General features: G+C 32.0%; 2 protein-coding genes across 3 annotated transcripts in view; one reads left to right on the top strand and one right to left on the bottom strand.

Moving 5' to 3' along the window:
- Positions 1-958: 958 nt before the first annotated feature.
- LOC139489275 (RUN and FYVE domain-containing protein 2-like) overlaps positions 959-14,377 on the top strand; it is an 88,716-nt gene continuing 75,297 nt past the window's right edge. The window contains exon 1 of one of the 2 annotated variants that reach the window (XM_071275543.1): positions 959-1,189. In XM_071275543.1, the coding sequence (XP_071131644.1) occupies positions 1,015-1,189 (175 nt within the window). In that variant the 5' untranslated portion in view covers positions 959-1,014. The remainder of the gene's footprint in view (positions 1,190-14,377) is intronic. The other variant, XM_071275541.1, reaches the window with a different exon arrangement.
- On the bottom strand, positions 2,945-8,730 carry LOC139489244 (uncharacterized). The gene is made up of 3 exons (XM_071275480.1): positions 6,003-8,730; positions 5,321-5,404; positions 2,945-4,190 (listed from the first exon to the last, which is right to left on the bottom strand). The coding sequence occupies exons 1-3, from the start codon at positions 7,332-7,334 to the stop codon at positions 3,894-3,896; spliced, it is 1,713 nt and encodes a 570-aa protein (XP_071131581.1). The 5' UTR covers positions 7,335-8,730; the 3' UTR covers positions 2,945-3,893.

Below are 14,377 nucleotides of genomic sequence, written 5' to 3'. Positions count from 1 at the left end.
TTGTGTATCATGCTTTGAATATGCTCATTTTGGTCATTATAATATTAAAAAGGGAATACAAATTCGACTGAAATATACATGTACAAAACTCAGCAGGTGATCACGTGGTTACAAAAACTCAATAATCGACCGATTCAGTATGACATACAAAATATAAATTACAGACTAATAAAATAACCGGCCAACTTTACAACTAGTTCATTACGATTCCTAGAGCATAGCATTCCTCAGTTAATTCATGAAGATCGAGATGACATCCGTACTCTGCCGATGGTCACTTAACCTGATATAAACATAAACATAAATAGATCGTCAACCTCGTGCAATTAGATTTTTTCTATGTCTGTTTGATTTCATGTTATCAGAGTTCATTACTAGTAATGGACTTGTGATGTTATAGGTTAAAAACAAAAGATAATTATCGTTTTTATCTGTAAAGGCCTGGAATGTTTTGGTTTTTTTGGATCGAGTCAGTTATTGAAATGGTTCACCTTTGTTTCACTTTAAATGTTGTTATTATTTTCATTTAAACGACTAAAACGACTCATTCATGCATAACAATATATTGCTTATTGGTTAAATTGAAGGTCACATGAATACGGATTCAATAAATTTAAGTCGATGATTATTCCGACTTGCAAGTCAATAATTCACCAGGAATTTTTTTTTGCTAATTTAGAGAAAACTGGACCAAATTGGCTGCTTAACGTGTTTTATTTTCTTCGATAATTAACTTTTACTAATGATTGAACCAAACAAACTCACATTATATTTTTTTCGTATCTTGTAGCGTGCCCCTTTTAATTAAGATTATTTACATGATTTATCTCCCCTTGCAATGAAAGAGATAGAACTAACAACACATATTCTTCGTTTATAACCCTCAAATTATCTTGCATGTAGTTAAGAAGATTAATTTCTTTTGGAAACATTGAAAATGCCGTCACAACTTGGTTGTATATTTATACTTGAATCAACACTTCACTTCAACAAACAGGAGCTCCTCCTACAAACATGGCGGAAACAAAACCAAAACAAACTTCTTTGCAAGATGAGTTAGCTGCTGCAGACCGAAGATCTAAGTCGGGGTCAACAAATTCCGAATGGCCACAGCCTATTCTAGCATCTATTTCAGCTGTCAAATCTGTTATTTCAACTTCAAAACCAGTGACTTTAAAATTTAGACAACGTAAGATTATAATATCGTTACTGATTACATGCAAACCGGTGTAGATTCGAAAATGTATAAATTATCTATGTACATGATGTATGTCATGTGTAATTGGCGTTGCCTTGTGAACAAAAGTAATGTCAAATGTGGTAGGAATGTATGCCCAACAACACACAACATTGTCAAGAGATGGCTAAGTGTTTTACTTTTACAGCAAATGCTCAAATCTCCTTTAGATATTGTAAAAATGACACCCCTTTTTCAATCATTGTCAATAACTTAGATCTGCCAGGTTAGCTTATTGCTCTCATTGACCTCTCAGAATGGCAATTGATCTTGACATTTTTACCCAAAGCCAAAGAATCCTTCATGTAGTGATCACTCTAAATCTGGAAGCCTGATCTGTTCACCCTGTTTAAGGACATACGATACAGTAACAGGGGAGGTAATGACGTTGCTAACGAAAAATGTTATTTTCGCGACGTCAAACTATGACATATCGGGAAAAGATGTATTTTTCGACAATTTTTATCATTCAAACTGATTTAATTTGAAAACGAGTGCATGGACCCCTATTTTTTAAAATGACATTTTGTTTCATTTTGCAGGGAGATTAATATGTGGACCAAATTTTATACAACTGTAAATAGAGGATTTTTTTTTAATTTTGATAAATATATAGCAAAAAAATATGATTGTTTCTTTATAATTCATGACCATTTGATAAATATGAGTTATTTCTGAATAAAAAATGCATAATTTTTTGGGATACATATAAAATAAAAAAATTACAAATTATCTAACAAAAAACAATTTGTGTTTATCTTTTAAAACAAAAAAGTTATGGCTTTCTTTCGAAATGGAAAATACAGCCACAAATCCGAATTTTGAGCAAATATACAAAATTTCGACCTCATTTAACTCAAGAAATAGCACATGCAGGTATATTTTATTACATATTTGATTTAAGCAGACAAAAACTAGCCTATATGGAAGTTTTCATTAAACTGTAAATACAGGATCAAAACTGTATCGTATGCCCTTAAGGTTCACTTTAGTACCTGTTTTCCCTGATGCCTGTTCGATCAGGGTTCTTTTGCCCTGATTTTATTTTTTTGTTATTGTTGTCTATCTGCACAATGTTTATTCTCTTATATATGGTTGTCACAGGCCTGTTGTCCATTCCTTTGCATGAATAGATACATTTCTCGTATCACACTGCACAGAGTGCTTTTCAATATATCTTTTCTAGAAAATATGAAATAAGCCTCAAAAATGAAAAATAAAATCCTTATGCTATATAGTCCATTTGCCAATTACCGATTTGATTCTCTTAGTACACACTTTTTATACAAATTACTTCCCTTTGTCAACTGTAGACTGGTTCTAAACCGGATAAAATTGAAGATGAAATGTATTGCCAAATATTTGCAACCAAATTTTTTTTGTCTGTGCCTTACACAAAAAAGTTAAAGTTGGAGCCCTGCCTGACGTGTGAGTTAATATTTCCTTTGATTTTGCAATAGTTCTATTAATATACATATATGAATTATTAAAGTGGAAAGTGCAAAATTTGTGCAGACCATTAGAGGCTAATGCTAACGTTAATTTTACTTTGTATTGATTGAAAATTATCAAGGATACAGATCTGTGTACTGTATCTTGTGTGATAACATATTTCTTCTCCATCATATTATATATATAACCTTGACGTAAAAACTTTCAAAAACAATATTTTCACTGTGATATAAGTGGAAAAGGATAAACACACTCAACATTTAAATATCATTTATTACAATATATAAATATATTAATACTTGCACAATGTGCAAAGTATTCAGATACATGCATTTGACTACTGGACCCTCCGTCAGTTTTCTTATATTATTAAAGCTTCATGAAAAAATACTCAGCCTCTACTGCTCCAGAATGTGTAAAACTAAGAAGACACTTTTAAAAGTGATGTGTGGACTTTGTGGCTAAGTCATCTAGGCAAGCATGCTAGTTACATATGTAGATACATTTTCATGCAGGTGTAATTATTTATTTGCATGCCAAAGTCAGCTTGGATAAAAAAAGAAAACTTAAAGGAAGATCCAGTAGCCAAGTGCATGTATGATACTGGAGGGAACAGAAATAACAATTTGAGCACTGGCGCTGGTTTTGAATAGAGAATTTATTATTGTCAAGTTTCTGCCCTGTCAAGTATTTTTTTAGGGGAAACACACTACAAATTATTTGCACTAGAATAAGCTATCTGTGCGAGGTTTAAAATTCGTTGAAATGAAATTTTTCAAGTCATGTGTTCTCTCTAAGCACAGATAGCATTATTCTTTGGCAACATTTGTTTTCCTGCAATGGATATACAAAGAACGAATTCTTTCTGGATCAATTTGATGTTTCAATTTCTAAAATAAAATCGTAGATTACTGTAATTATAAATAAGAAAATGTGGTATAAGTGCCAATAAGACAACTCTCCGTCCAAGCCATGAACATTTTTGATAGAGCACCGTAACTGAGGAGAGCAAAATAAATCTGTCAAGGAAACACATAAAGTTAATCTTATGAATTTGATCATCCAAAATTCAAAATAAATTTTAACAATTGATTAATCTGCAGGATAATTTGGTAATTTTAGGTGTTAAGAGTAAAATTCTCTATTCAAAACCTATGAAAAAAAATTATAAATAAATATATATCATAATACATGTATGTACAAATCACTCAATGTCATGACCTTTTGATAAAAGTTCTTCAGTATTTGAGTTCTTGCCTGATTCAACATGATCAACCAAGTCTGTTAGTATTAATTCTAGCTGATGATCACTAAAACACTCATCTTCATTAGACAATGTGTCGAGGTTGGTCTCCGACGAAAAATTTGATATACTAGTTAATAAACTGTGTAATTCAGTGTCTGTAATGCCTAAATTAGTGTCGAGTGAATTGTCATTATCGTGTAAATGTTTTCCTACCAATGGTTGCTCTAATTGCTGTGTTTCTATAATTTCGTCAGTCTGAAAATAAAGTTAAAATTGAAAAATCGCCATTAGGAAGAACTTTATTTATTCAAGTATTTTTGCATGCATTTGTTTAAAGAGAATGTCAAAGAATGGTCACTTATTTGCAATTTCTGTAAATACTGCATATAAATCATTATTTTAAAATTTTAAATTTAATAAACACAATGATCAGCTGATAGAGTTTTAATTTTTGCAAAATCAAATTACTATCTTTTTGCAATTTTCACAATAATAAAAACATCCCAAAATTCCTGAATTTATATATTATTGAGTATAACAGTGATTGACTTCATCTATTTATTTCAAAAATTGTATCTATAGATATACATAAATGCCTCCCGCTTTAGTAACATTATTTTTGTTCGAAAATTGTTAGTTTAATTGTTTACGTCTTAGTTATTTTGTTGATACTTTTAACCAGTGTAACCTTTGTAAAGAGGTATATTTTGAAGAACTCAAGCTTAAGTCTATGTTGGACCAAAAATGTTAATTCATTTATAATAAACTTTATTCAGTCCTTTTGATCGATTTATTTCTTTAAATTTTTACACCATACTGTATTACATTTGATGGTAGGGAAAAATACGGGGGATGGACAAATTTTGTTTTGTTTACATATATATATATATATAACTCGTCTAAACATCAACCCAACAATGTTAGATCTGTAAATTTGCTTTCGCAAATTTTTGGTTCTTTCCTCGCCGGGATTCGAACCCATGCTACTGTGATATTGTGACACCAAATCGCCTGCACTGCAGCCGTCCCGCTAGACCACACGACCACCTGGGCTCTCAAATAAAAGAGCTTTCGCTGGCCGTGTGTTACCTTTCCTCGTCAGTTTTAATCTAGCGGCGTACTACAGTACATGATATATAAAGCATGAAGATGTTATTGTTACAGATCAGCTAAATTATCTATAGTAAAGGATCCTACAAATAAATGTAATATACAGTCACAGAAAATAATTATATTTATAAGTACGTCTGAGTCAGTGACAACTCTACAACAGATGTATCCATCGGATCGCCATCAATGATGGTGATACATGGCTGTGTACATAATGTATATACAACTCGTCTAAACATCAACCCAATATATACATAGTATTAACATTAATGTACCTTTGTGTTGTAATTTGTGTCAGTTGTTAATGTTGGTCTTTTTATACCAGACTGCAGCTCTTCATCTTGTGGATGTTTTCTTTTCTGTAAGAAATAAATTTATATTTTGTTATTTTACAATGTCAAGTGGACTGGTATACATGTAAATTTAATTGCTTATAATTTCTATACATGTTTTTCTATAGGCTTGGGGGACCGCCACCATTAATATTTCAAGAATGTTAATAGAAATAAAACCTGAGCTAGTATAAACTATATTCACTTAGATTTTATAGATGAAATTATAAACATGTTTAAACTATATCTATATATCTATCATAGTTATTATATCTTTACAGTATACCTACTCTATATAATATGTAACTACAGCCTCATGCAGCTCCCAAGTCAGGAACCTGTAATTAAGTTGTTTTCGATTGTTGCTGTGTATCATATTTTTTTATTGGTATTTTGTTCTCTCGTTTGAATGCTTCATGCTTCAATGAGGTATGGGTTTTGCTCATTGTTGAAGGTTGCACCACCTTTTAATCAAACTACCGGTAATTGTAACTTAACACTACACTGCTCATATTCCCCAATAAATGTTTGACACCGTACAGGGTGTGTAGTGTGTGACTTGCAGTAAGCTAATAATTGTTTATACCTTTTCTATGTGTGTTTAGAAGCTTGAGATAAAACTTACTTTTCCTGTTGTCTCAGATGGAGCAATTTTATTATCAATAGCAGTGACTGGTTCATCCTTGCTGCTCCCCTTGTTTTTGCTTAGATGAGTTTTGGGTTCTACTGTTTGACAGTTTTTAGATTGTTCTTTGGACAAAGTTTCCTGATCTTTATCATTATTGACCTTTTCCTGATCTTTGATCAAGGTACTTTTTGATGAACTACTGCAGATGGTTTGTGAACTGGATTTTTGTGTTGGGGAGGTAATGTTGTAAAATACATGTGACTTTGAAGTATCTTCGAGATCATTTGCTTTGAAACCAATTTTGAAAAAAGTCTTTGAAATATGTATTTGAATAGCCTTTCTATTGTCTGAAATCATTGCAGAATTCTTCAAGATTTCATCACTTTGACTATCAAGAGTTTGTGTTGTCCACCATTGGTTTAATATGCTGTGCACATTCAATGTAAATAGTTCATGTTCATGCATATTCTTTAGGGCATTGTCGATGATTGAAATATTATTCTTTATGGTATAAATTCTACACAATGTTTCTTTGTGCTTTTTTAATTCCTTTGAATTATTTGCATTTACAACCTGTTGAAAAGCTGCAACTAGAGACTGAAATTTCTGAGGAATTATGGCTTTTGGATTTTGGATCAGAGTCAAAACAAGTTCCTTATCTGAGCCAGTCTGTTTACATTTTCCTCTGTTGTGTGGACTATAAAACGGAACTGCTGGTGGCCAGTTTTCAGGAGGAGACGTCCAAATACCATCACATTTTGCTTCTGGATCTTTTCCTTTAATAATTTTACACAGAATGGTGGCAAGCTTGCGTGTAATTTCAGTTACTAGTTCAGACTGGCCTTTACACCGAATCTTGAGAAAGTCTGTTTCTGTTTTATCCATAGTCAGACAAACATTAATATTTTTCAAAGCTGCTCTTATTTCTCCAAAATCCTTACAAAACAACATATTTTGTATGGCTAATTTGATTTTCTCTGTATTCCTACGGAATATATACAACTTGTTCAGCAGTTCATGTTTTTGTTCTCGCCAAGCATCTACCTCTTTTTGGTATAGAAAGTTGATTTGTACATTTTTGTGCTTGCAGCAATCAAGCAAACATTTCAAGAGGTCTTCATTTGATATAGACTGGCCATGTTCATCTTGTGATTTGTTTTTAGTGTCATAAAACGGTTTATTAAGGGGCCAGTGCTCAGGTTTTTCTTTCCACATCCTTTTGGGTTTTGAATGTGTTTCCCGTCCAGTATAAAGGAGCTGAATATTAGCATCACGACTAATATTGTGCATCCATAAAATATTACATGAGTATTTCTTTTTTGTTGTCATTTTTTAAGTTTTGATCAATCAGTTTTAAATGTAGGTAGGTTGATAAACATTAAAAAAAAAATTACCATAGTTTGTTAATTAGTTGATTGGTTGATTATTACTTACTTGAAGTTTTGTGATTAATACTAAATGCAAATTAAGGATGAGAACAAAGGAGAAGGTCCAGTAAGGGCTGATTTAGGTCTAAAATTATGATGCTAGTACCAGATGCATGTCCATTGTATTATCAAAAAAGCATGTTACTTTTTAAAGAATCACTATAGCTAAAAGTTAACAATTTAACAACTTTGCAAAAACGCTATATATTTAGGCCAAAAAGGGGTCTTACCGCCCTACTCCTTTACAACTAATAAATGTAATTTTTTGTATGATAGTCATATTCAGCTTAAGGTAGATCCACCAGATAAATGGCATGGAATTTTGACTGCCACTGGAAAATTAAGATAGGTTGGATAGGATCAGGAATTTTGCCTTGCAACAGGCCACCTACAGACCCCTCCAAGAGTTGTTGCAAGGGTTCTTTAACGTGCAGAGAGCTTGGCAATCACCCTACACAGGGCATCAGATTTAATATCCCTATTCACACCTGGCACTTAGTAAATTATGACTGAGTTGGTAAGCTCAGTGCTGTGATTGCTTAATTTGAATTATTAAATTTTCCTTATTAACTACAAGGCCCTTAAACAATGGGCTGCCTAATGCGTGGCGGATTGAAAAAAGAATCATAAAAGTGGGCCCACTTACTGCCTTAGACAAGCCGGCTTCAGTCATGCTTAAATAATTCCCCTTAATAATTAACTAAATTTTTCAACAAAAGTGGGGCCTGGAAATGTTTATTGCCATAGAGAATAAATCATGTGAATAGTTCTTTAAAATTTATACTGTATGGAGGGCATCTTTGGAAAGGCCAGTAATAGTCATTTTGTCACTCAGATGACACATGTTCAATAGAAGAATGGGAAAAAAAATTTAAACAATATTTTAGTTTACAATTGATAACATGCTAGATCTCATTTCATTGCATTGATTTTAAGTTGATTATATTAATGCAACAGACAGTTGAAAAATCACTAATACAAACTTTTGTTAAAAATTTTCCTTTCTTGAAATTTTATTGAGTTGAATATATTGTGTTTGAGGATACTTAGTTTGTGTCTATAAAATACATTTGTATGTTGCAAAAATGGTAATTCAATAAAAATTATATATAAAAAATTATAACAATTTAATTTTAAAAAGTTAAGTGTCTGTTGGAGAACTTAAATTGACCTATATTGAATATTTTTTTTAATTTTTTAAGCAATCCAGCAAAGCATATTTTACAAGATAAGACTAATTTCTTAATCTTAACCCTCCTCTTTTTTCAGCCGGGCTTGGGACCGGCCTTGGCAGAGTTGAAATGCAGGCTGTATGGTAATTAAAGTGGTGAAAATCAGGCATATTCAATTAACTGAATACTTGAAAGTGTTCTTGACCTAACAACTCATAATAGTTATACAGGGTCTCAAGTGAATTTTTTTCAAAGAGCTATTGAATTTGACAAATTTGTTTTTTGTGAGTAATTTTTGTTTTACAACATGTCACTTAAGTATTTTGCATGTGATAATGGTTTTGAAACTCACCCTGTTTGACCAACTGTTCTGACTCTAAGCTGAACATTTTTCTCTAGGGCTTTAAAATGCAGTGAGTTTGGAAAAGAAGAAATTTAAAGGTATATTAAGCTAGCATGCTTTTATATAATTTGAGGGGCTTAGTTTGTTCAACTAAAAAGGGTTGCTGATCTAAGTTTAAGTTCTTTTCGGTCAAAAGTTAGATAAATTAAGGAATAACAGTACTGTAGTTGAAGAGTTGCCACCGTCAATTGTAGATTTGACGGTAGAAAATGCAGTTTTACTGGCGACGCGTAGCGGAGACAGTAAAACAGAGATTTGCGACCGTCAAATCAAAATTGAGGGTGGCAACTCTTCAACTACAGTACTGTTATTCCGATTCTAATGCATAAAAAAAAAATAAAAAATACGATAAAACTTGGAAAAATGTCTGAATTTGACAAATAAAAAAAATCTGCGAAACTTCAAAAATGATTTTGGCACAAAGTCGTCATGGGTAAACGTGACGCCATACAAATAAAAACTTACAAACTAGAGGTTATTAAGTTACCTGTACGCTTCAAATTCAGATAAAATAACTTTAAAACAGCGAATTCGAGGTAGGTGTTGTTTTATTTTGGATTATATTGTAGTAATCGAACATTTGTTGATTCAATCATTTCAAAATGGTTGTCCCTCCTTAATTACGCCTGGTCAACTGTGGATTTGACCGCAACTTTTAGCCGATGAAAAAAAATGTTACATACATATTGCATCAGAATATTTTGTTTACATTTGCCTTTTATTTGATTTTTTTAATAATTATAAATAGAATAAAAAGCTACTGTGAGAGCTGTTCAATAGGTCAATGACTTTTTGCACTTGATTAGAAAAGTTCTTGCTAAAATAAAACTCAATGCCCCCGCAGCAAAAAAAAAAACAGTCCTGTTATCTTACAGGTTAAGAAATGATTTTCAATTTGAAATAGTTTTCATTTGTAAAAAAAGTTCTCAAACATTGTAACGTGATATATTGACCAAACGAAAGTTACTTTTAAATTTACTCTTTTAAAAATTAAAACACCTTTTAACTATTATATTTCAATTCACTTACCTTTACTTGTATTTGAATTAAGTGTGCCTTGAAAGGCTGACAATTAAATGAATGCAAAATGATATAAGTTTTTGCTTTAAATATTCATTATTTTGGTGATTTGCCAGTAACTGAAGATGCAACTGAGGTCTTAAGGGATATATGTGAGGCCCCTCATGGGGGGGGGGGGGGGTCCTAGTAATCACATAATCACCATTTTTTTGCCAATATAATCACATAATCATTAAATATTTGCTTATCTTTAGTAATCAAATAATCATAAACTAAAAATACAGTCCTAGGTAATCAAATAATCATGAAATATTTGGCTTAATAATCAAATAATCATTAAAAAAACGGCCAAGTAATCACATAATCAAAAACCCCATGAGGGCCCTCATATGTCATGGGTTCAGATGGAATATTTTTGTAAGCTTTTGTTTAAAGACTAATTTGTATGAGAATTTAGTTTTAATAAAACTTTATAAACATTTACAACTTATTTAAATAGGAAGCATTGATAATCTTTATTTTGATTTTATTATCATACCTGTGCTGTACCTTTACCTTAATTATGTTAATTAAAATAGTTTAAAATAGATCTGGAAATCCAGGTGAACATATATGATTTCAGCTTCCTTGTTACGTTAACCATTTAAAGGCCAAACAATTTAAATTATTTGTACTATTTTCAGATATATAGTTTGAGTCAAATATGAACATACTTTTGTATTGTTTTTTGTCTTGTCTGTGGTGAATGCTCCAGAATGAGGGACATATGGATTTAATCCAAAAGGATAAATAAGGGTGGTAATGGGGATACCTCCATGACAAATAACATTAAAAACTCTTGCCAAAAAATTTTAAACAATAATTTCATGCGATCAAAGCGCTTTCCTGGATTTACCTATATCAGGAACGCTCAAAGCCAAACATTTGAAATCCGAGGAATGTATAAGTACCGGATCCGTTGAAGAGCTATATGACAAAAATACATAAAATAAATAGCCGAATTCATCTAAAGTCAACTTTGCCTGGGTTAGTTGAAACCTTAGTTTCTTTATAACTTCAAAATTTATAAACAGACAATTTTAGGAAAGATTCTTTAATCATGTCAGTACAGAAGTATTGACTACTGAGTTGATGATACATTAACCCTCGGGGACTGATAGTCCACCAGCAGAGGTATCGACCCAGTGATGTAAAAAATTTAATAATTCCATGCATCCAAATGATGTTAACAGTAATTTTTGGTGTATGACGATAGAATATGCACTTTCTTTTATAGATTAAAAAAATTGAATGATTTTTGACGAATCACGTTAACTTTTTTCCCAAAATAATGGTAACGATAATTATTTGAGACCTCAGACTTGAAACTGTTTGTCACCTGACGGTAAAGGGCATTACTACTCTCATAAACTGACCTTGTAGCATTTGTATTACAAATGTTTCTTCAATTTTTGCCCGTCATTTACACGTATCCATTGCTTAAAAAAATGTATAATTAAACTCCCCCTTGAAGATTTTCAGACATCCATTTCTTTGTCAAAACTTCATGAATTTTTAGCTCACCTTTCCTAAAAGGAAATGTGAGCTTTTGCCATCACTTGGCGTCCGTCGTCGTCCGTCATCATCGTCCATTCGTCGTCGTCGTAAACTATTTCAAAGATCTTCTTCTCTGAAACTACTGAACCAATTCAAATCAATCTTCACCTGATTGATTCCTAGGGTATCTAGAATAAAGTTTGTGTTTTAATTCCCATTTCATCAAAAAACATGGCGGCCATGGCTAAAAATAGAACATAGGGGTAAAATGCAGTTTTTGGCTTATAACTCAAAAACCAAACCATTTAGAGCAAATCTGACAGGGATAAAATTGTTTATCAGGTCAACATCTATCTGCCCTGAAATTTTCAGATGAATCGGACAAACTGTTGTTGGGTTGCCGCCCCTGAATTTGTAATTTTAAGGAAATTTTGCTGTTTTTGGTTATTATCTTGAATACTATTATAGATAGAGATAAACTGTAAACAGCAATAATGTTCAGCAAAATAAGATCTACAAATAAGACAACATGACCAAAATTGTCAATTGACCCCTTAAGGAGTTATTGCCCTTTATAGTAAATTTTTAACATTTTTCATAAATTTTGGTAAATTTTTAAAAAATATTTTCCACTGTAATTACTGTGCCAAGATCATTATAAATAGAGATAATTGTAGCAACAAGAATGTTCAGTACAGTAAGATCTACATACACGTCACCATCACCAAAACACAATTTTGTCGTGAATTTATCTGTGTCCATTGTTTAATATGCACAAAGACCAAGGTGAGCGACACAGGCTCTTGAGAGCCTCTAGTTTGAAAGGAGTAAGTTTGGTAATTTCATATTTGACCTGATTAAAAAGTTCAATGTGACAAGATAAAAAATGTTTTAAGTTGACTTAAAGACATGTGAGAAAGTTTAAATAGAACTACATGTATTTGTGTGGAAGTTTTATTTTAATGTGTTGATTATTTCATCCCAAATAGATTAAATGATAGATTTTGATGAAATTTGACAAAAATCAGCTGGATTTCAACCAAATACATCCAGATAATTTTTGCTCATTGATTGTGTTGCTGTCTCTTTGACACATTAATTCCATTCCCTGTTTCCATATATTCATTTGGTGACTGATCGTTCCGAATAGTCATATTATTGTATCACTAGCTTTTCAGCACTGAGGTTGTAAGTTGGAATCAGGAAGGTGCATTTAACTCAAATCTTAGTTGACTAGGATCATTAGTCGTTCTATTATGTCTATCTGAGCACTCTGGCCTGGCTTACTCCAACAATAAAAACTGTCCACCACGAAATAGCACATGTACAATAGTGTTACAGTAGCATTAAATTCAAATCAATCAATCAACTTTACATTTTTAAAATCATTTAAGGTCCCTATTATCATGATTATAGCTTACTAAACAGTATGGGTTTTTATGGTTGAAGGCTGTACAATGACCTTTAGTTAACATCTGCATTATTTTGTCGCTGGTGGATGGTTGTCTCAATGGCCATCATACCACAATTTTCTTATTTCATAATGAATCCTTGTTTAAAAGATTAGCTACAAGTCACATTAGAGCCTTATCCTTTGTCCTTTTTTTTTTTGATTTGGGGGGAGGGGGGATATTACACTTAAAATACTGTCAGCATCAATATCAGGCCTGATACAAGGTACATGTACTATGGAAAGTTTTACAATCTTGTCCAATGTTTTGTCTCACAATCAACAAATCCCAGAATGCAAAAGATTAAAGAGATGATAACACAATCCAGCGGTGGTGACTAGTACAAAAAACTAATTGTGTAATTTAAAGCTTTATATTTCTGAGGGTAAAAGATATTGAAATGCTCAAACCAGAGTTCATTTAACTTTGATCACATTTTATGGTTAATTGGTCAATATCAAGTGTTTATGCCAAGGTCTTTTTCTCAGGAACAATAAGCCATAGGTAAAATATTGGGCTAATGAAAAGATTGTATGGTGTAAATGTTTGTCTAGCATGATTGTCTGACCTTGACTTTTCATGGTACAAAATAGAATTGATAATGGTAATGGAGAATGTGTCAAATAGGAATAGGGAATGGAAACGTGAATGTGTCAAATAGACAAGAACCTGACCAAAGAGCAGAAAACTGCCCAGGGCCACCAATGGGTTTTCAACATAACCAGAAAAAAACTGCATCTGTAGGCAGGCATCAGCTGGCCCTAATATTAATCAATATAGTCAGCTTTATGTGTTCATGCTTTTGTCAGATATCATAATATATATACAGATCAAATAAATTTATAGTGTATAGACCAAGATTTGCTGTGAGATGTAATAGGCATGTACTGAATTATTATGTTGTTGAAAGGTGATTTATGGTTATTTAATTTTATCAGCCAAATATTGTGTAAAAATTGACTGTTTTAGATTAAATATGTCTTTAGATTTGTTTTCATCACATCACAACTGATTTGTCTGCAACTAAGAAAAATTGTATTAATTTATCAAGAAATTTGATTTGTAATTTTTGTTGAGCCTCAGAATTCTGTTGCAAAAAGCTCTGCATTGTAATGAGATCTGGCCTTGGTGGCTTTAACAAACTTTTTAAAAGCTTAGTGCAATGTATTTCAATTTCAGAAGCTAGAAGACCTGAATCTTTCATACTTTGTATATAGATGCATAATGTTATGAAGTTTTTGTCTATTATATGTACATTGTCCGTTTTTTGTCTATTATATGTACATTGTCCGTTTTTTGTCTATTATATGTACATTGTCCGTGACCTCATTTTTATGATTCAGTGCAGACTACTAAAATAACT

Source organism: Mytilus edulis, chromosome 9, assembly GCF_963676685.1.
Source record: "Mytilus edulis chromosome 9, xbMytEdul2.2, whole genome shotgun sequence".
NCBI lineage: Eukaryota > Metazoa > Mollusca > Bivalvia > Mytilida > Mytilidae > Mytilus > Mytilus edulis.
This window is presented reverse-complemented; position numbering and strand designations above follow the sequence as displayed.